Source organism: Grammomys surdaster, unplaced genomic scaffold (genome assembly GCF_004785775.1).
Source record: "Grammomys surdaster isolate TR1022 unplaced genomic scaffold, NIH_TR_1.0 130, whole genome shotgun sequence".
In the NCBI taxonomy this organism is placed as follows: Eukaryota; Metazoa; Chordata; class Mammalia; order Rodentia; family Muridae; genus Grammomys; species Grammomys surdaster.
In genome coordinates this window covers 4153244-4174031 of record NW_021604588.1, presented here as the reverse complement: position 1 = coordinate 4174031, position 20788 = coordinate 4153244, and the positions used below count along the sequence as shown (strand labels likewise).

General features: G+C 42.0%; 1 protein-coding gene across 2 annotated transcripts in view; it reads right to left on the bottom strand.

Annotated features, from left to right (window-relative positions):
• The window catches only part of Astn1 (astrotactin 1), a 308690-nt gene that overhangs the window by 3905 nt on the left and 283997 nt on the right, over positions 1 to 20788 (bottom strand). For both annotated transcript variants that reach the window (XM_028759116.1, XM_028759110.1), the window contains exons 19-22: positions 20190 to 20341; positions 19104 to 19239; positions 13011 to 13111; positions 3399 to 3582 (exon numbers count right to left, since the gene is read on the bottom strand). In XM_028759116.1, coding sequence (XP_028614949.1) covers positions 3399 to 3582; positions 13011 to 13111; positions 19104 to 19239; positions 20190 to 20341 — 573 coding nt within the window. The remainder of the gene's footprint in view (positions 1 to 3398; positions 3583 to 13010; positions 13112 to 19103; positions 19240 to 20189; positions 20342 to 20788) is intronic.

Below are 20788 nucleotides of genomic sequence, written 5' to 3'. Positions count from 1 at the left end.
CCCCCAGGGGAGCTCATGCTCCACTTCATCTACTTCGTAAAGCCACAAGGCCACTGCCATTGCTACTAAGTCTCAGCAGAAAAAACAAGGGAGTGGATAGGAGGGCATCGGAGCCATTGAGGATCCCTGGGGGCAGGAGAGGAGAACAAGGTTGCCTCAGAATTATACACACTTGAAAAGACTGATTCCTTATCACAGGGGTGGGGAGCACAAGGGATTCCCTCCCTTGGTTGTATTTCTTTTCAATTCTTCAAAGATGTAAGTGGCCTTGGAGCAAGAATGATTCTCCTATTGCAGAAAGCTCATGTAGGACTCAGAATGTGGTCTAGAAAGCTTGCTGGGCAGAACCCCTTGTAGTATTTACTAACTCTAAGCAGGTAAATTTCTCCTGTGAAGAAGCATCTCTTTTCTGCCTTTAATCAACAATTCCTTACATAGATGGGATTTTTTTTCTTCTGCACCTCATTTATAAAAAAAAATTTCAAAGAAGAATAACTATATTCACTTAATCCCTCTTCATCTGGGCAGTGAGTATGTGAGGAGGGGCAGTGAGTGTGGTATATCTCTGGATTCATACAATGACAGGAGAAAGGAGGGTGAAGGTGATGTTGAAGGAAAGATGTTGAGCTTTAAGCAGCAAAGTCAAGGGGCTGAGAGCTCTATGTCAACACTGGAGGGAAAGTTGTATTTTTTCCAATTGCAGCAGGTCAGAGGAATTCACACAAACACTCTACCTGCTGACTACATAGCCTCTCAGAATGATCTGTGTTTTCCCTATCAGCTTCTGTAGTTGCCAGACAGGTTTTCCAAAAGAAATTACCACTAAGAACTGTGATGGTGCTTTCCTCTTATTCCTTCCATTGTTTGCTATCCTGAACCAGTCTTCTGAGGAGTTGAAAGGGGTGGGGGTTGGGGTGTAGAAGGAAAGAGGGCAATATCTCATCATCTTCCAGAAACAGACAGAGCACAACCCAGTAGCCTTTCAAGAGAGCGAATTGAATTAGGCTATGGAGACTTTGTTGGTGTTTTCATTGCTCCAGTTATTGTTCTTTAAATAATAATTACTTTGGGTCTGCCCTTGACCATCTCAGAGTCAACAGCCTTCTTTGTTAGCAATGGGCAACACTGCTGTCCTCAGAGCATTTGCAACCTCAGCTCAGTCTGGAGGCCTCTGCAGCTTTTAATGGAATTGGGTATAGTAGAATTGTGGGAATCCTTTCTGTTTGCTAACAGGAAGTGTGTAGCCACAGACCCATTTTTATTCATTCTCCCCACATTAACCCCACAGTGAATTGATGTCCCTCAAGGTGGTGGACATTTCCTTTCCTGTGGCTCTCCCTGAGATCCATGACATTAAAAACCAAGATTTTGTTTTCCATGGACTAACGAAGTAACAAAATGTTTTCTACTATGTGTTTGTGAAAGGCCTGTATTACCCATGAGAGAGGCCCTGGGAAGAGAGCATGGAGGGGAGGGCACACCAATCAACTGTGGGCTTTGCTTCACTGTGACATCCCCATTTCCTCCCCCCACCCCGCTTACTTTCTGCATTAACCAATTTTTCTTCTGAGTCTCGAGACACAAAGGAGAAATTTTGAAGATTCAAATGCCCTTAGAAGTAACAATAAAATATGCAATGTTAGTGCTATTCAAAATGTGGCATTTATGCTTCCTAATAAAGAATTGTGCATGTATACTCAATAAATCTCAGATGAAAGAAGGGAAGAGGAACAGAGGGGAAATGAAAGAGCGGAAGAAGAGGAGGAGGTGGCTGGAGAAGAGTATGTCAGGAGTGTGCAACAACTTGGCCAGGAATAGAGATAGGTTACAGAGTAGAAAGGACATTCCTTAATATTTATCTACCCTCTAAGCAAGGATTTTCTTAAAAATACTAAGACAGATTAACTGACCCTTACATAGTTCCCTTAGATCCACTGCAGCGGCTTTGTTTGTTTAAAGTCTACCATTCCTTACAAGTTACAGGTAAAACTTACAGAATGTAGCAAGATCCTGCCTGACTTTATACAAATAATCACTTTATTCCAAGAAGAATACCCTGAATTTTCTCCTTCCCTCAAAAATAATAAAGTAAAGCTTGGAAAGAAGGCTAAGTTAGCAAAATGCCTGGCATGCAAATGTGAGTGCAATTCCCAGACACCAAGGAAGAGGCCAGTGCCCTGGGGCAGGGTGTGCTTGCAATCGCTGATCTGTAGAAGTGGTGACAGGCAGAACAATGCCCAAGGGCAATCTCTGACCTCCAGCCACATGCACACAAGTGTGTACCTGCACACATGCATACACACACACACACACACACACACACACACACACACACACACACACACGAGAAGGAAATGCAAGGGAAATGTCCTAAACAGTGGTCTCCTGTGAACTTTTATAACTACTAAGGTAAGTGTCCTCAGGTGTCAAATGAATGGTGTGGGATGACATCTGGGGAACATAAGAACTGTTTAAGAGCCAGAGTAGGGGAGGGCAGGGTCCTAGGTGTGAGATTCCCTTATTTCTCCTCCTCTCTCTCCTTCCCTTCCATCCTCTTTTTCTTGCTTCCTCACCTCTGCATGTCCTTCTGTCTTCCCTCTTTCATCCCACCCTGTCCTCTTCTCCTTTCATTTCTTTTTTCTTTTTCTTCTATGATATTTCCCCACATTCTCATAGCCCTTGATCTACTTCCATTTTTTCACTAGTCCTTGAATAATTTACTAAATTCCATGCAACCTAAGTCTTTATCCTGTCTAAGAGTTCCAGAATTTCTAGAAAAGTCTACTTTTTCAAGATAGCAATATATGGTCATAATAAATGTTATAATTGGGATGGGATATCTCTCCATATTCCTCATTCTTCACTACCCAGATACTCTATCTGGGCTCTGCAATCTAAAAAGAGTATGTATCGAGTACTAGGAAGTGACAAGCTTGGGTCCAGGGTAAATAAGTGAATACCATTCCACCTTGATGGAGGTCCCACAGTCTCTGATACTGTCTGTAAAGAGCATGCATAAGTCCACAAAAGATAGGTAACATTCATGGGCACTAGATGTTTCAGGATAACCTCCTTAACAAAACTAATTCTCTTTCACAAGACTTCACATTCGTTCTCTGCAGATTTAGCATCGGGAGTTGTGTGTCAGAGTGATTAAGATGAGGAGTAGAGGCTTATTTTCATAGTCCAGGGACGTGAGTTCACGAGTCAACTCATTAAAAAGAGCTTACTGCAAACCATTTTGCAAAGTCTGGGCTATGTAAAGCATGGGGCTTAGTTCTTTGAGCATCTAAGGTCTCTCAGAAAAATCTCTGCAACTTCTGTGAAAGACTGTAACAGCATGAGAGACACAAGAATCCAGAGAGTGTTTGAAAGAGATGGCACAGGTCATTGAGTACCTGGGTCCTAACTCATCTTCACACCGCCAGGTAAATTCCCCAAAACTCTCATAGTGCTGGTTATAGTGGTAGAGAACTCGATGCAAAGTGGGCGAACCCAGATCCAGAAGGGTGTTGTAGGCAGTCTGTTGCTCCTTTCCACTGGTGTAGCCATTGAAGAGATTGTAGATCTTGTCTGCTATTTCTGAGGAAGGAAGAAAAGGCAAATTCAGTTGTGCTTTGAGAAATTAGGCGATTTGGACTCTATGCAGATATTCTATAGAGTACACCAACAAAACCCTAGATGGTGCAATCTACTAACATATAGGACACATGACATACACAAGGCATAACCTGTTCCTAGACTCACGATGAACACAAGAATAAAAGGGGAACAAAAGAAAGGATTCAGTCAAGAGACATGGTAGACAGAGATGTATGAGACTGGCGCTGCTGTGAAACAGCATACTATTTACAATATGGCACTTTATAAGTAGTGCACAGTCTGAGATAATGATATGTGTAGAGTAGTCAACACATAAGCCAATGGTAGTTGTTTCTTATCATGATCAACATTAAGCAATGCACACAATCGTTTGTGTCCTATGACTGGTGACACAGTAGATTGGTTTACATTGGCATTTACGAGCCTGTGAGAATGCTCTCTGCTCTTAAATATGATTTCTACAGCATTATCTGTAGTTCCATTATAGTCTTTAACGGCTGAGCCACCTCTCCAACCTCCCAAGCTAGTTTATAATACTAAAAACAAAATGTACAGACAACATATTCAGCTACTTTCTACATATATATACATATTTATATGTGTCAGGAAATATATATACATATGTACCTATGTGTGCATGTTGTAATTTTAAAACACTGACCCTGAAGTGTAAGAGTGATTTGTGTAAGTGACTCCACTTCTATGCCACTGAGTTTCAATTTTCTCTATACTAAATTAAATGCCTTTGACTAATACATCGCTAAGGTCAATTTCAGCTGCAATACTGTTTGTCTTCCCAAGGTTTACTAAAAAACACATAACCCAAGGCAAAAGCTCATACATTCATGCTTGATTGGAAAGTGCAACCCCAGAGAAATAGAGCTGGGGATAAAGGCCAATGAAGCAATAAATGAGCATAAACATAAAGGATTATATTTGGAAGCTGGAACACCTTCCTGGGAACCTGAATGCTATATTTTGCAAGAGAGGATGTATGCAGTTTCTGAATCACAACTGGGACACACAGTGGGAGAAACTAAGACTTTATGTTCAGTTTCCACTAAAGATTGGTTCAACTTTGCTTCCATAAAAGACTGGTCCATGTTTGTTCCCACGAGACACTGACAACCTTATATGTGTTGGGAGCATTCAGCTGGGTACCAAGTGGTCCCCTAAAAAGCATCAAGGTAGCCAAGGCCACAAGTGACAGAGATAAAGTGAAGTACCTCCAGGTAATACTTCTGAGCCATGAGAAGAATCTAGAGAGTCAATGACTTTGGAACACAGAACATTTGCTAGAACCATGTAGGCTCCATGTAAAAGCATGGGGATCTTAGACATCCAGAAACTGAAGCCAGAACACTGTGCAATCCCAGATGAGTTTATCATTCACAGAAATAAAAATCCCATGTCTTACTACCAACACATAGACCTGTAATGTTTTATATCCGTCGTAATGTTTCTGCCTCAAAGGTTTCTATGAATAAGACCAAGTTTGAGGACTTGGTAAAGCAGTAACAGTTTTGTATAGCCTTGCATTTTTGTTTTGTTTCATAATTCAAGGAATGTTATTATTACATGCTTTCTCATTACAACTCTCAGTTGTACAGTCTCCTAAACATCTGAGAGTTAAGGTCCAGTGAGCAGATGAGCAATGCTTTCCCTTGGATGTGTTAATTATGGAGATGAAGGAACTGAGTCCTTGGGTAAGAAAGTCAGAAGTATGCCTACTTGACCCCATTCATCAACCATAGCATGAGCTCCTTGTACTAATACCAAGCAAATTTAGGGATATTGGCAAATGACAGGTCTACCCAAGGGTTTTCTGGGTAGAATGAATAAAATGTCTACCCAGTGTTGGCCTCCATATCACACTGATCACTGTGGTGACAGGAGACAGATCTTATGTCCCTGCTATCCTCAGAAGCATCACTATGCTAGATAAAACAGCTGATCGGAAATTGTTAGCTGAACAAACAGAACTCATAACTTTCCATACAGCTTGATTTCACCTTGTAGCAGAGTTTCTAAGTGATCTCCCTCCACGCTGGTTTACACTAACTCCAGAAACAAAATTTACAGACAACATATTCAGCTACATTACACATGACTTTCCTTCAGAAATTCTTTTGGGTTGTTACAAATTCTCAGGTTGCTAAAGTGAGATTTTTGGACAAAGAAGACAATTTAAAAACCAAAGTCCCATGATATCTCTAGTTATTATTAAAGGTTTATTTATTTAATAGGCTAATACCTTTACATCCTCACACCCCTCAGTGCAGATTTATGCATATACTTCCTTGACAAATAAGATTAAGAGATGAAACAAGGTTACCCACTGAAGGTCACTTAGCTAGTGGGGACTGTGGTGAAGGTTTTAAACTGTTTTTGCTACTTTGTATCGATGCTCAGTTACCAGTTTAAGGTGTAAGAGGCAGAATCTTGGGATAACTATCTTCAATAGAGCACACGAGGCTGGAGTGTCCTTGTAAGTGTGCTAAAGGCCTATCCTTTCTGGAGTTAGGACAGAAGGAAAGAGAAGGCCAGTTCTAAGGACTGATTTGTATCGCTTTGGAAGGCAGACGGTGTTTAACGAAGACAAGAATGACCAGGGAAGGAAAACAGTTGGTGCTCAGAATGCAGCCTAGATAGAGTGGCTTATAATTCTTCTCCAACTGATACACAGATGCCAAATAATGTGTCTTGCAATAGGAGATAATGTGTCAGTTTTCAGGTTCTACTTGCAGTGGTCTCTACTGAGAAACAGCCATGGCAGAGGAGGTGATCCTTGGTTTATGCATCACTAACATGACAATCACTTTTAGCTGACCTAGCTAACATCTGCATCCTGTTCCACCACATATCTTCTAAAACCAAGGTAATCTAACTTATGGGTAAGATTTCAAGCCTATCAGTAAACAGGATCTTATACTTAGAAAAAAAACAAAAAACCTATGCATCAGCTCCCAGAGCATGACTACATCTGGCTCTTCCTATCTCTACTGAGAGAACTGAGACTTTTTACTTCATTAGCTTTTGGGGTGTTGCAAGAATTCACCAACTTAAAGAATGCAGGTATCTTTAAATGATTATTTTACTTGGCTTTGAGCTTCACTGAAGTTTTCAGTTATCTATGATAAATTCAGGTCCTCCCTCTCTTAATATATACGAGTTAGGAACAAGTCAAGTGCAGGAGAAAAGATAGCAGGAAGTCTGTTAACAAAGCCTCCTTGAAAAATAAGGGAGGCTGAGTTACTAGACATCAGAGATCTTTCTAACAATGGGATACATTAACAGGGCTGGACTGAAGCCAATAGACTCAAAGGTATGGCTAAGAGCAGGCATCAGAGTTTCAAATAGACTCACGCTCCTGTGTATTGGCTTTGGCTACATTACTTAGCTTCTTTGGGTCTTCCTGTCTATCTAATAATGGTTAGTAATATACACTTCCCAAGGTTATCAGGAGAATAAAAGTTTTACTCAATGAGAAACTTTAAATTAGTACATTGTCTGGCCATAGTAAGTTTATACTTACTCATTGATGTAATTCAATTATTATTGAATGCTTACTGGCTCCTGAACAGTTCCTATCCTTGGGAGCCACATCACTGAGGGAAACTGACAAAAATCATCACTCTGTATTTGCTGTATTGTGATGGGAGACAGTCAGTGAGCGAGCGGTCAAACATTTTGAATAAGGTAAATGTAGTGTGTTAGCAGGCAAGGAAATACATTTGGGTGACAAGGATAAAAGTATTGAGAAGAACTTTGCTGTTATAAGTAGGGCGTCTGCATCAGATCTCAATGACAAGATGAGTGAGTACTGGGGTTAGATACTGAGGAGGAGTAGGCGTGGTCTGTGGAATGTCTTTTGAAGAGACAGGAAGTTCCAGCAACCAAGGCTTTCAGATCATGGCGAGCACCAAATGGGCTGGTGCATATAAAAACAGGAAAATGAGGGAAAACTCAGGAGAAGATAGTGTTTTTGTTTTACTGCCTGTTCCTCACTAGACCTTGTTTTCCTTGAAATCAAGACAAAGAAAAAGGACATGAAACACAGATGTCCTGGAGACTAGGGAAACAGCATGATTTTAAATGAGGCAGTAACATCAGAGACACAGGTGAATTTCCTCATTCCTCTAGTAACAGTGGCTCTTTTTAATCTAAATCAGGAACAGTTGGAAACATCTGCAGCTTTCCTTGATGGTTTCCTTGGCATCATAGAAAAGGTCCCCAGGTAAGAGACCCTGATTCATCAGTTGGTAGTTCTCAGGATCCACCTACAAGCACAGCCCCACACTGAACTAATGAAGGATATAATTCCACATGGAAACACAAGGTAAACAATCTCAGCAGGTCTGATATCTTTGTCCTTTGTAGCACTACCCATATCACAAGGTCCCTTTCTCTCTCCACCTCTGGATGTTTCCATTTCGAGCTGCTCTGTGTGTCTGGCATAGCAGCTATTCTCATATGAGCAACATCAGCATCACATACATGGCTGCTGTTTCCCGCTGGAGCGTTTGATGTAGAGCCTGAGAGCATCCATTTCTGACACGTTTCAGGGTGATGCTGATGCTGTAGATCTAAGTACCACATTTTGAAGACAACTGCTGTACACTTGCCCATTCTCTCAAACCTCTCATTACTTTTCTTCTGGGGCCAGAGTTATCTCAAGGCAACAAACCCTGCCCCATATCTTTGTCTCTAACTTGAGAACCTTGAGCGCATACTCTCCCTCCCTCCCTATATCTTTATGTTTCCTGAAGCCTTCTCTGGGACTTGTGGATCCTTCTCCCACGTCCTTGAAGAGAATGGTTCTTAGCTCCTCACAGCCAACTTGAAGCAATTCCTTCTCCCTTACGTTGTTAAGATGGCTTCATTTTTAAAATCCTTCTGGTCTGTATTTCCTCCTTCTCATTTCCTGACCACTCTCTTACAGCCACTAAAGAATCTTGCTCTGCTTTACCTCTATGCCACTTCTGTAGTGGGCAGGTTTGCCCCTTGTGGAAGAGGACCCTTTAAGATAATCAGCTCCCAATTATTGTCCCTGAGAACTGCTCCACCTTTGAAATAGCAAATCTTAAAACCATATACTATGAACACAACCTTTAAAAAATATCTGTGTTTCTTATTGCTACTTAACCTATTCCTCAATGGTAACAACAACAACAACAACAACAACAAACTACGAAAAAAAAACAACTGAGTGTTGAATCCTCCATTCCTTCCAGGTACACCCTCAACCTATGCCTTCCTCTATCTGAGCTCTACACCACATTAACATTAGTTTTCTTCTTCACTTAGTCCCTCTTCTGCCATCTCTCTGAATGTTCATCCTTCTGGAATCTTCCAGGGCAAAATCACACACCATTCAAGCAGATGAGACTGACATGACTCTTTCTTCTCCCATGCTCCACACCAAGCCTACTGGCAAATAAATTCATTTGGTTCTTCATTGGCAAATTGAGGATCAGATTATCTCTTAGCACCTGTCTGATAGTTTTCTTAGTATAAACAGCAGCTTGTCTTTTATCAGTTGCCATAGCCTTCTGTTTCCACCTTAGAATGTACTTCTGGGTCTGTTCTCACCACAGCAGTGAGAATAACCTTCTAAACTTTAAGTCTAATATGTCACTCTTTTGTCCCAAGTCCTCCGTGACATTCCATCACAATCCCAGATGCAGTCCCTTCCTACCAATGACTAGGTCCTACTGAATCTACCAAGAGTCCCTGGGAACTCCTTCCCATCAGTGCTCTCTACTTTTCCCCACAAATGTGAGTCAAGAATCACAGGTCTTCTTTGCCTTCTTCAAACATCCTGTACTCCGATCATGATATGTACTGAAATGATCTTTGCAAAGATATTTGTGTAGCTTCCTCTCTCATATATTTTCCCTAACTCTAGCTTCTGCCCTTTCTCTACCATGCTGCATTTGTTATCTTCATAACAGCCATCATCATTTGAAACACGTATTTTATTATTTTGATGCTGTTGCCTATTGCCTCTGCTGATATAGTTATACAGGTATGGTATTTTTGCTACTGATGTTACAGATATTCAGTAAGGACTAAATTCTGTTGACTAGATTCGTAAGTCCATGAAATTGATTACAAGATTCTTGAAAATTGATTCTGAGTTCAATACTAGGATCTGATACACATCTGTTCAGTGACTAATAGCAGGAGTCAAAACACATCCATCCATGGGAGATTCAAATAATGGAATACATGCAGTTGTGTGGCATCAGTAAAGGAAGGCAGATGCTGAGGGAGTGGGGGATGAGAACTAGCCTTACTTTGCTGAGATTCCATACTTTCAGGCTATTACAACTCAACCTTCACACTAGACAACAAGGTTTATCTTATTACTAATACATGCTTGCTGGGGCTACAGGAAGCTGACTTCAGTAAAAGGGCAGTAGAAACATCCTTATGCAGTGGCTTGAGTGTTATGACATGTTAAAATTCTTAGAAAGTATCTAGCTATCTGTGGATAAATGCTCCCATGAGGGATAGTATCTGGGAGCTGCCAGCACAGTCCAGGTCAAATTCCTCTTTGTCGTTAGATTTAAGCTCAGACCCAAGTGAGTTATATCTATGATCCCCATCTGGGTTTGAGATAGACAAAGCATATGGAGTTTTTCTTTGGTAGAAATGTATCAATTTGTAAGGATACCCTAAATTAGTCTAACTCATTAGTCTCCAGACTTGCTCTGTGTAGGATGGCTTCCTGGCTGAAGGATAATAGGACCTGGAGTTATCATTTTATTGTCAAAGCATTAATTGTCTTTGTGTGTCCCTCGTTCCTTATCTGGAGGCAAAGGCAAGTAGAAAGCCCACACAAATATCCTGTGCTACAACTGACAGACAGGAGCCCTCCAGAAAAAGAGCTACTCCATACCCTGAGTCCTGTAGCAAGCAACATGCTGCAATATTTCTCCTGTTAATCTCCTGCTTGCTGTTTCTGCTCAGCCAGAAGCTCCATGGTAGCTATTCCCTCTCTACAGATTCCAGTCAACATTAAACAGAAGGATGGTGGTGCTAAGCCAGACCTTTATCTTAATGGAGCTTCAGAGACCTTTATGGCTCAGATCCTGTAAACCAGTTCCTTTCCCACTAGGGAGAAGCATAGATGTCTCAAACATATAAGTTTCTGTTCTTATCCCACTGGACAGAGCCCTAAAAGGCAGGATTCTTGCTATCGTTTTTTACAGCAGCTCTTTTCTTCACAAGTTTGCAGAGACAATGTTCTATTGAGTCTTTTACCTAATTTCTCTCTCAATTTGTCCTAGTACCATTATAAAAATAAATGGGCACTGTGGTCAGATATGGACTCTAAGTGTGGGTCCTGTTAGGTTCTTTGTAACCTCGGGCACCTTATTTACTTTACTCTGAATTTCAATTTTCTCACATGTAAAATAAGGGCAGTATTGTGCTTTTTGCTTCATACATAAAATATTGAGTTTCTATCAGAAGGCAGGCTTTACAGTTGGTTATAAATAAGTAGGATTCCTAACATTTGCTGATTATTTACTATGTACTAATCACTGTTTGTTTTTATTATTTTAAGTTAATTGCCTCATTCAACTGTCTCTACACCTTTCAAATTGGGGGAGATACTATTTCCTGTTACCACATTTCATGTATAAAGGAACTGAGGCATGAGATGAAGTAACCTGTTCAAGATCACTAAGTAGATGGTAGGTCAGGGATCCAAACTTAGTCCGTTGGCTCTAAGGCCAACATATGTCCTTACATAACCTGTCAGTCAATTATAAAGCCTTCTAGATATTAGGGACATACAATGCAGAAAATGAGACTTATACCATTATGACACCTACTGGCTAGTGGTGTCTGAAGATTGAACACATCATTATAAAAACTGAAAAAAAAAATTCTAAAGTCAGAAACAGTACTGCGAAGACACCTAACAATGTTTCTTGCCCTCTTCTGCTGTGAGGAAGGGATACTTGAGCTGAATTTTCATGCTGAGATAAGTTAATCATTTGAAAGGGAGAGTACAGAGCATTTGATGTAACAGGGCCTAATACATGCAATGACCCTATGATAGAAGTGAGACCTGCATAAGAGAAATTGAGTAGAGCAATAGGAACAGAAGGAAAAGATTGATGGGGTAGCGGAGAGTTGGCAAGTAGGCACGGAAGAAGTAGAAAGGGTCACTCATTTAGGTCCCAGTAGTCCTATTAAATATTTATGCCACAAGAAGAATGGCAATCCATTAGTGGATTGTAACGAGAAAGTGTTCCATTACAGTCAGATGTCTTTAAAAATACTGGGCCCATAGCACACCAATAAGATTAGCTATCAAAATATTGTTCAAAGTTGTTCAATACTGAAATATCAGTGGTTTTAAAATTAAAGCAGAGTTATGGAGGCAACCCATTTTGAGGATTCTATTCCTGCTGCAGGAAGCTGTCATTGTACTTTCCAATAAAACCTCGATTGCTTGCTTTTCAGCTTGCTTTCTCTTCAAAAAAGTAGATAAAGAAAATTAGCCTAGATCTCTCTTTCCCAAATGATTTTTATCATTGTAGCGTCACCCAACAACATTCTGGCACTATGTCCCTCTTGGTTAAGATAATGTGTACATGGCCAAGAGCTATATAGAAGGTAATGAGAGACATCAGAATATTAGCTTACCATGGACCATCCCTGACTGGAATCTGCAGAGCCAAAGTGCTCAGGGTCTCTGCTAATAAAAAGGCTTCGATTTCAGTTCTGCCTAATGGATGTCCGTGGCTTATAGTATCCATCACCTTAATTGGTGCCGGAGTCTGAGGTGGTAAGCAGAACTGACAGACCCTGGCTTCAGAGATGTGAAAACTTTAGAGCAGGGGATGATGCCAAGACCAGCCAGGGAACATCTCTTGTGTGATGGATGGTGAACGAGGAAAAACTTCCTAGTGGACCAGGACCAATACCAGTGAGGGAGCGTATACTGAATATGCTGAAGAAGTGGTATGTAACAACTTCAAAGTACAGAGTGAAAGATTTAAGCTCATCAAAAGAAAGGGCTTTTAACTGTTCAATTCCAAATCTACAGCCTCATATGCTTTAGCTTGAAACAAACTTTCAGGTGTACAAATCCCCATGAAGAGCAAGTGTCCATCTGTGTCCTGAGGGCAGAGAAGGCTGGTGCTTTTGCATGGACATAATGCATTCTTGGGGACTTTATCAATGTCTTCTGCTGATTCCTGCCTTATGGACTCTATACGATAACAGAATACAGTGGAAAGCCCAAGGTTCTCCCTTGAGCATGAATTCTTTCTTCCTACTGCACTCCCAGCCATTCTGTTTGCTCGTTGGTTACTGGCTCCTTAGAGTGGCAAGGGTAGATGATTGGGCAATCATGTATAGACATTTATAACTTTAGTGTCTCTTACCTTGGGCTTTGACATCATCCACCACAGGACACGGGGTCTTCACAATCACATCACTTGGCCTGGAGCGTCGCCCTGTGTTGTCTACACCCCAGAGGGTGAACCTGGCAGAAAGTTTGGAAGGTAGCATTACTGGAGGGGAAACATCAAGGGGTTGGGCCTGAGCAAGTCTGGCTGGAGGTCCAGCTTTATCTGAACTGGTCAGAGCCCAACCAGCTCCCTTCATCTCACACTTAGCACCAGCACTCTGGTTAGAAAGCAGTGGGGTGAAGCCTCTTGCTGCTTCCAGTGGTCTGTGGTTGGGATATGCTATTTTGAGAGCTGTTTTCTTAGAAGCATCACAGGGAAGGACACTTCATCTCCACAAGGAAGTCTTAGGCTCCATTACTGAAAATTCTTAGGCCCAGTTCAGACCTGCTCAGTATGACCTGGGAACTAGAAGTCTGTACTTTACCAAGCACTAAGACTTCTAGATGACCCATTTTCTTATCTTTCTTTAAATCAATATATATATATATATATATATATATATCCATCCATCTACCTATCTATCTATCTAACCATCTATCTATCTATCTATTTTTTTCTTTTTTTGTTTTTTTTTGTTTTTTGTTTTGTTTTGTTTTTGTTTTTTTTTTTGTTTGTTTTTTTTCGAGACAGGGTTTCTCTGCGTAGCCCTGGTTGTCCTGGAACTCACTCTGTAGACCAGGCTTGCCTCGAACTCAGAAATCCGCCTGCCTCTGCCTCCCAAGTGCTGGCACTAATGCCCGGCCCCTATCTATCTATTTCTGACAAGAGTCTCAGAATCAGGAAGAAAGCCATAGCCTCAAATGATCCTGACTCTACCATGACACAAAACCCAGATGCTTTCCGGGTAACCCCGATGCCATTTATATTTTGGCAATATTTATATTTTTCTCACAGGTCGAAAGAAAGAGTAGATATCTTTGCAAATGGATAGCTAGAAATTGGGTCGAAGGCCATGTGGAATTACAGCAACTCCTGTGATCTCTCTTTTCCCTCGTCTATAATATTTGGAGGATAATAAGCCACGGTGAGAGTGGAAGCTAGTAGTGCTACAAAGTCCTAGAATACCACACCATACCATGTTAGCTCTGTCCTGCTCCATGCTGCCTTGTGCTTGGCTTACATATTTATGGAAAGACTGAGGATAGATCCAATCTTTAGATTCAGAAGGATGAAGGCCACCTGACTTGTACAGGGCTGGACACCCCATCTCCCAAGAGTAGCTGTTGCAGTCACCAGTTTCTACTGAGAACCAGTCCAACAGAGGGAACACTAGGACCAAGGGAATCCCATTGGATGATGTAACTGATAGAGAAAGGAGAGACCCTGGAGACCTGACTGTGAAAACAGGCTATGGTGTCTGCACAGAGCCTCTGATAACTAATCAGACCACCCCAAAAGACATCACCACCACCTTCCTGCACCCTTTCTTCATGCTGCATTTCTAAAAGAAAGTTGTGTTCGCTGGAAAACATGGATTTTGCTTTTGTTGGTTGTTGTTCCTCTTGGCAAAGTTACAGGGAGGGAGAAGAGGAGAGAAAATGAGAAGGGAAGGAAGGAAGGAAGGAAGGAAGGAAGGAAGGAAGGAAGGAAGGAAGGAAAGAAACGTGGCCCAAGTAAATGCCAGCTAGGCCTTAACCCTTGAACCTGTGCTCAATCATATCCCCTTGTCTAGTAAGACCTAAAACGTGATGACCTGCTTAGATCCAACGTCGTGGGCCAGATCCAGATCATAGCTGTTGAGTGCCTAAAGACCTTTCTCAGCTGTTAGATCAGGAGCAAGCACTTTGATTTCTTTCTTATCAACAGGGAGGATTCAGGCTACTCCAACACATTTTCATATGCCCTGCCCCTAAGCCATGCTCAAAAGTCATGCTCAATGGTCTTCCCTCCAGCCACAGTCTTTCCTCACCACATGTGCCCTGATTCCAAATCCAGCATCTCACCATCCATCACCTTCACAGAGAGAGCATGGGGCTCCACTGATACCCCTTATCCCCATTCCAGCCCTGGCAGCTGAGATTTTTTTTTTTTTCTCATTTGACCCTGTGTGTGGTTCATCAGCTTCTTGGCCCTGTTTCTGGAATTGTTTCCTGAACCTTCAAACCTATAGCCGGTACACCTGGCCCTTTTGAAACCATCTCCATTTCTGAGTTCAATTAACTGTTAACCAGGTCTTAGAGCACATTCAACTAAAGTTCTGAGGAGTATACCTAGAGGTACCATCGGCTGCCCCCTTGCAGACTTATAACTCATGGTCTGTGATTCTCATGCCAAGCCATGTTCTCTGTAATCCCTAATAGTATGTGAAGCTGGAAATCCCCGAAATTCAGAATAGAACAAATATATACTTCGGAAGTCTGAGACACTTTTAGTGGAAGTGGAATCTGGTTTTCTTCAGCTTGGGCTTAAAGGTTTGGTCTTTGTTGGAGTCTCTATCAGTTCTACCAGCTGTTCTTGAGGGGGCCAGGAGATAAGAGGCCCTGATCTTTGTGGCAAGTCTAGCCCTGTTATCTTCTGTGTACATAGGCAGCAGATCTTCTTCCACGGGTCTACAACTCCAGGTAAGGCTACAGTGTGGTTACTACTTCCACCTGCTATTAAGCCAAAGGTGCCAACTTCAGCTCTGTGGCTGGAGCCACTATTTGCAGTCTATCATAATTTAATCTCGGACCCTTAATTCTTAACCTTCCCCAGATTATAGCATCCTATTGTTAGGGTACCAAGTTGGATGCTAGAAGGACCCTGTCTTTCAGTTCCTGGGATGGAGTTGGTCATCAACATCCAGCTTATCCATAAGTTATATCTGACATTGTGTCCGATCCTAAACTGGGACAAAGATGTCCCTGTTTGCAGTAAGTCTGACGTACTCTGAAGGGACGTGAGAGCGAAGTGCAGGCTGCTAATCTCTGACTATTTAATAGCACATTTTGTTTTTAATATGAGGGAGATATTGGGAAAGGAAATGCCTCACACAGCCTTCCAAGTACAGACAGAGCTTGACCTTCAGTACTCTTCCTCAGCAGTCCCAGTGGGCTCCACCCCCACACCCCCTCAATCCAAGCACCCCACCCCAACCCTGAGATGATGAGAGAGCAACCTGGGTATTTGACTACGAAAGGCTGGGGAGCACTTTCCACATTTTCATGTGGAAATGCCACGTGCTGTCATTAAAGGAAGGCCTTCCCTGTTTGTTGTTCTCATTTTCATTTCACCACAGGGCTCTCCAAAGACAGCAAGAGGGTTAGCTGGAATTACTGACAGAGGAGATAAGTCTTGCTCCAGATCCAGAGGGCTCACATCTAAGTCCGTTTATTGCTTCTTCCAAAGCTTCTGGGCTTCCTCTCCAGCCGCAGGCAGGCTGGGACCTTTCAGTGCGTAGTTAGCATCGTGGTGATGACACCATGGAGGCATGTGTGCGTGGGAACTGACACAGACTGGCTCAGGCCCCAGGGCTGGGCCTTAAAGGTCTGGAGCCTAATACTAAGGATGATTGTAAGGCTGTCAGGGGCTGCCTACAGAGCTGGCTGTGTCACCTGCTGCTTTCTTGTTTCCTTCCTGCCAGTATGGGGGCTTTTGCTCATCCTGTGATCCAGACATCTTTTTCGATCATCCATCTCCTGTCATGTGCTCAGAAATGCAAGGGCTCTTCCTGCCAGCAGTTGTGGTGAGGGGGTGGTGGGAAGGGAAGGTGATCCCTCCAAAATAAAAAATGAAGATATTGTCACACTTTACGGAGTTCTTAACTGTGTTTGTGCCACAGGGTCCATGCTCAGAATGCTTCTCTAGTGGCATTAAATGAAATATATGACAAAGAAAGCCAGTCAAAACTCAGACATAACTTCATAACCCTTGTTGAAGACCAGATTTTTCTTTAGACTGTAGGTAGAGGTTCCTAGATCCTGGCTGAAGAACCTGGGATGGCTTGGAATTAAGATGCAGTGTGTGGAGAGAAGAAACCCTGTTTCAGCTTCTAATCATTATTTACAGGTGTGTGATTCTGGGGGTGGTTATTCCATCTACTGAACCTCAGTTTCTTCAGCTCAAAAATGGAAACAAGTACAGTCAGTCATAACTATACTTGTAACACTCCATAAATGACAGCTACCTTCCTCCTAATTTATAAGAAAACTTGGATGCTGAAAAGTTAAGGATCTTATTTAAAGTCACTCTATGGTTAGGAGCAAAACGAAGCCTGCAGGCTTCTCTCTGCACCAGAGATGAAAGTTCAAATATTCTTTCCTCCTCGACAAAGAAGAATGCTTCTGACCCACAGCACCCTTTTCCCACACACTGGGTCTCATGTCCAGGCCACCCCAGGTTAGTCTACCAGGATCTAATAACATCATGTTGCATGCAAAAGCAAGAGCTGGTCCTCACTGTGGGCTATGAAGTTACACATGTGTCAGCTAGCTTTTCTAGCAATCTGCAGTGCCACCTAGTGGTAACTGGCTGTCCTTTAGCCTGGTAACTTCTCCCACTTTGTAATCAATGCCAGAGGAAGTAGGTGATTTACAAAACATAGGAAGTGAACACTAGAAGATCAACAAAGATGTTGAACATGGGAGAGGATCTTAGCCTCAGGTCTTTGACCAGAAAACAAAGCCAAGGCAAGGTTGACTTGAGGAAGGTCCTAGACTTGATAATGACCTTTGTGAAAGAACCATGACTACCTATTTTTCCACCAGAACTTTTAACTTTCTAATTAACAAGTAGGAAGCACAGAGAGGAGTTAGCCCACCCTCCTTATAAATGGTCATAGGAGTCACATTAATTTGGAGACTTTTTAAAAATTAGATTACTGTTCTTCAGTCCCACATCTGTATTCCTTTGTCATGTACCCTTCCTCTGAGAGGTAAGCAGCTGTCCAACTATCAAGAGAGCTGTTATGGTTCAAGGCATCCTTGCCCAAAGAGCAGACAGATAGTCTTTGGTATTGGCATTGTCATCCTTGTGTGTGGGTCCATTCCAGACTCTCAGATCTCACTTGTCCTTTTTCATTTTCCATTCACCCAATTCAGTCCTGAGTTACATGTCCTATTTGGAAGAGACACAGCTGCATATCTAAGTTCATCACAATCAATGACACTCAGATTTCTAGTGCTTCCCATCTTTGAACTCCTTAGGAGAGGAAGTGGAGATGATTTATTCTGGAAACCTTGACTCTCTGCCTGTGACCTCATCTGTAAACTGTTAGATGTTTTTCATACTGGTGGGGTCAGAAAGCTTCCTAACTGCATCACTCTGAATCCTGCGTTAGACCGTGGATTTTTCCACCATGACTTAGATGCTATCACCATATCTCCTCTTTTGGCATCTCTTATGTCTCTGCTCACAAATATTTTACAGTCGTTTCCAGAGCACAGGAAGAGATGAGCAGAGTTCAGTGAGAACATAGGGAGGTTCCAAGCATGGTGATATAATTCACTACATCTTCTTTGAAGAAAAATGCTTACCAGTTCTGAACTCTATAAATTATTTCAGAGCCACTAGAGATGGCTTTCTGAAGCACTGTTCTTGGCATTGTACCCCCCTCCCCCAAAGAAAAACTTTTCTCTGACATACAGCATTCACTCTGACTCCCAGGCTCATTCTCTTCCACCTCTTTTTATTCACCATCTGCTTCAGACCAGTTGGACCACCCACAGCTGCCCTTCAGGCCTGTCTACCTTTGCTCTGGGGATTTTTAACCTAGTGTGACTTTCCCAACATCACAGAAGCTATTGAGTTCTATACAATCCAATTTAGAATCTAGCCACCAATTCTACATAGAATAAATCACTTCCTTCTTTCTTTCCAAAATGTCCCTGGCCTTTCTAACTAACATATACTCTATTCTGCCTTGAGTCACAATTATCTGTTTATACATCTCCTCTGTATATTGTAAACACTTCTTCTAAAACTTCTTCGAGAAGTTTCTCCATAATGCCTATTGAGATATAGCTGCTGAGACTGAAAAAAAAAATCTCTTGCAAAGTCTCTGAAGGAACTCCAGTAATAATGGGAGGCAAGGGTGAGCAAAGACCTCAAACTTTCTGGTAAGGAATCACTAAGGTGTGTACTACTTACATGTAAATGGTGTCAGGTTCCAGGCATCGGATGATGAGAGAAATAGTGGTGAACTGCTTGTCTGGCACCTGAGATGGCATGGCACATGGAGCCTTTGCTCCAGAGATGATGTCGTCTACAAAGCTCAGCACTGTTTCTACACAAAGGAAAAGAATGAGGGAAGCCTGAGAAACAATGATGTCCAAACTTTCTAGCAGAAGAAGAAGGAAAGAAACCTTAGAGAAAACCAGTCTTTTCTGATTGTGTCGCTTTTAGCCAATCAGCTGAGAGTCATTTGTCCAGAATTAGCTCAAGGACTACTAAGGCAAAAAACAAATGGCACATCTGTGCAATTTTCCATGAAACACCTTGACATTGTGATGACACTTGTGATGCTGGTTCCTGGTACCTTAGCAATACCTGTGCATACTAAGAAAAGTGCCTTAGAGACAGCAATGGAGAGTTCTCCATGCTCCAAAGATGTTTCTCCAAACCTCATTACCAGGTTCAATAGGAGCTCTTAGATTATGGGCATCCTCATGCCCAAAGAGGACCATTTTTATTTGAAAGATTTAGGATTATTGATGTTGGCTTTTCTCTATGTGTTGGTAGTAAGACATGGGACTTTTATTTCTGTGGGTTATTTCTAAGGCTTCCCTTTTCTCTCAGGACTTGACAAAAGTCAGTTTGCTTTAGGACAAGACGTGGATCAAGAGCATCTGTTTGCACATGCCTTTGCCTAGAGGGGGTTATTAGCAAAGGAATTTTTGTTTTTTCTGTAATCATGGCAGTGGTTAGCAGAGAATTGTTTCTTAATTGTGGGCTAGGATAACTAGTGTACTATGTTGTTGTTGCTTGTAAGTGTGCCTAGAGGCAATGAAATGGACACCTCTTTTATAAATAAAAGAAAAGCAAAAATCAAAACAAGACTTTGTCAGATGCTCACCATGCAAAAACTCTTAAATGGAAAAGATGGCTGCTGCCTACAAGAGACAATAGTTGCTACTATTCCATGCTTCTCCATGCTGCCCTGCAACATTGGGGACTTGACACAATGCCACAAGGCAGGGCATTCTTTTCTTTTTCTACTTTTGGAAAGTAGCTCACCCGTCTCTACTTTGGAGTGGTCCATCCGGTCAGTGACTTTCTCTTGCCGGATCAGGTAATCTACAATCTGCACTCCAATTGGTGGCTCTGAATGTTCCCACTCCAGGACCACAAGGGTGCTGCTGGGTTCGTGTTCTGTGGAAAGTCTCAGCCTGAGTGGAGAAAAGAAGAAACGTGAAATGGGAACTCAGCTGGGACCCATGTCACCACCTCAACTGCGACATTTCAAACTCTTACAAATGACAACTCTAGTCTCTCTGAGCACTTGTCTCTCTCACTAGATGCTAAGGTCTCTAGAGACCTAGGAGGTTTATATTTGCATCTTGTAATAAATTAATAAGTGAAGGTGTAAACGTCAATGAAGGTCTACCTGGTCCATGTGTTTGGGGAGTGGGCTTTATTGATAGGTCTTTTTTTTATATGGTTTGAAATGTAATTTCTGGGTTTTGTCTTGAGGAAGACTAAACAAATATTTTGTGCAATGTGTACCTCAAAGCTCATTGAATGTGGCATCCAAGAGAATATTGCATCAATAAGAGAGCAGTTAGCTTAAGTTCCATAACCATCAGGATTTGGCAGGACCTCCTTACCCCGCCCCT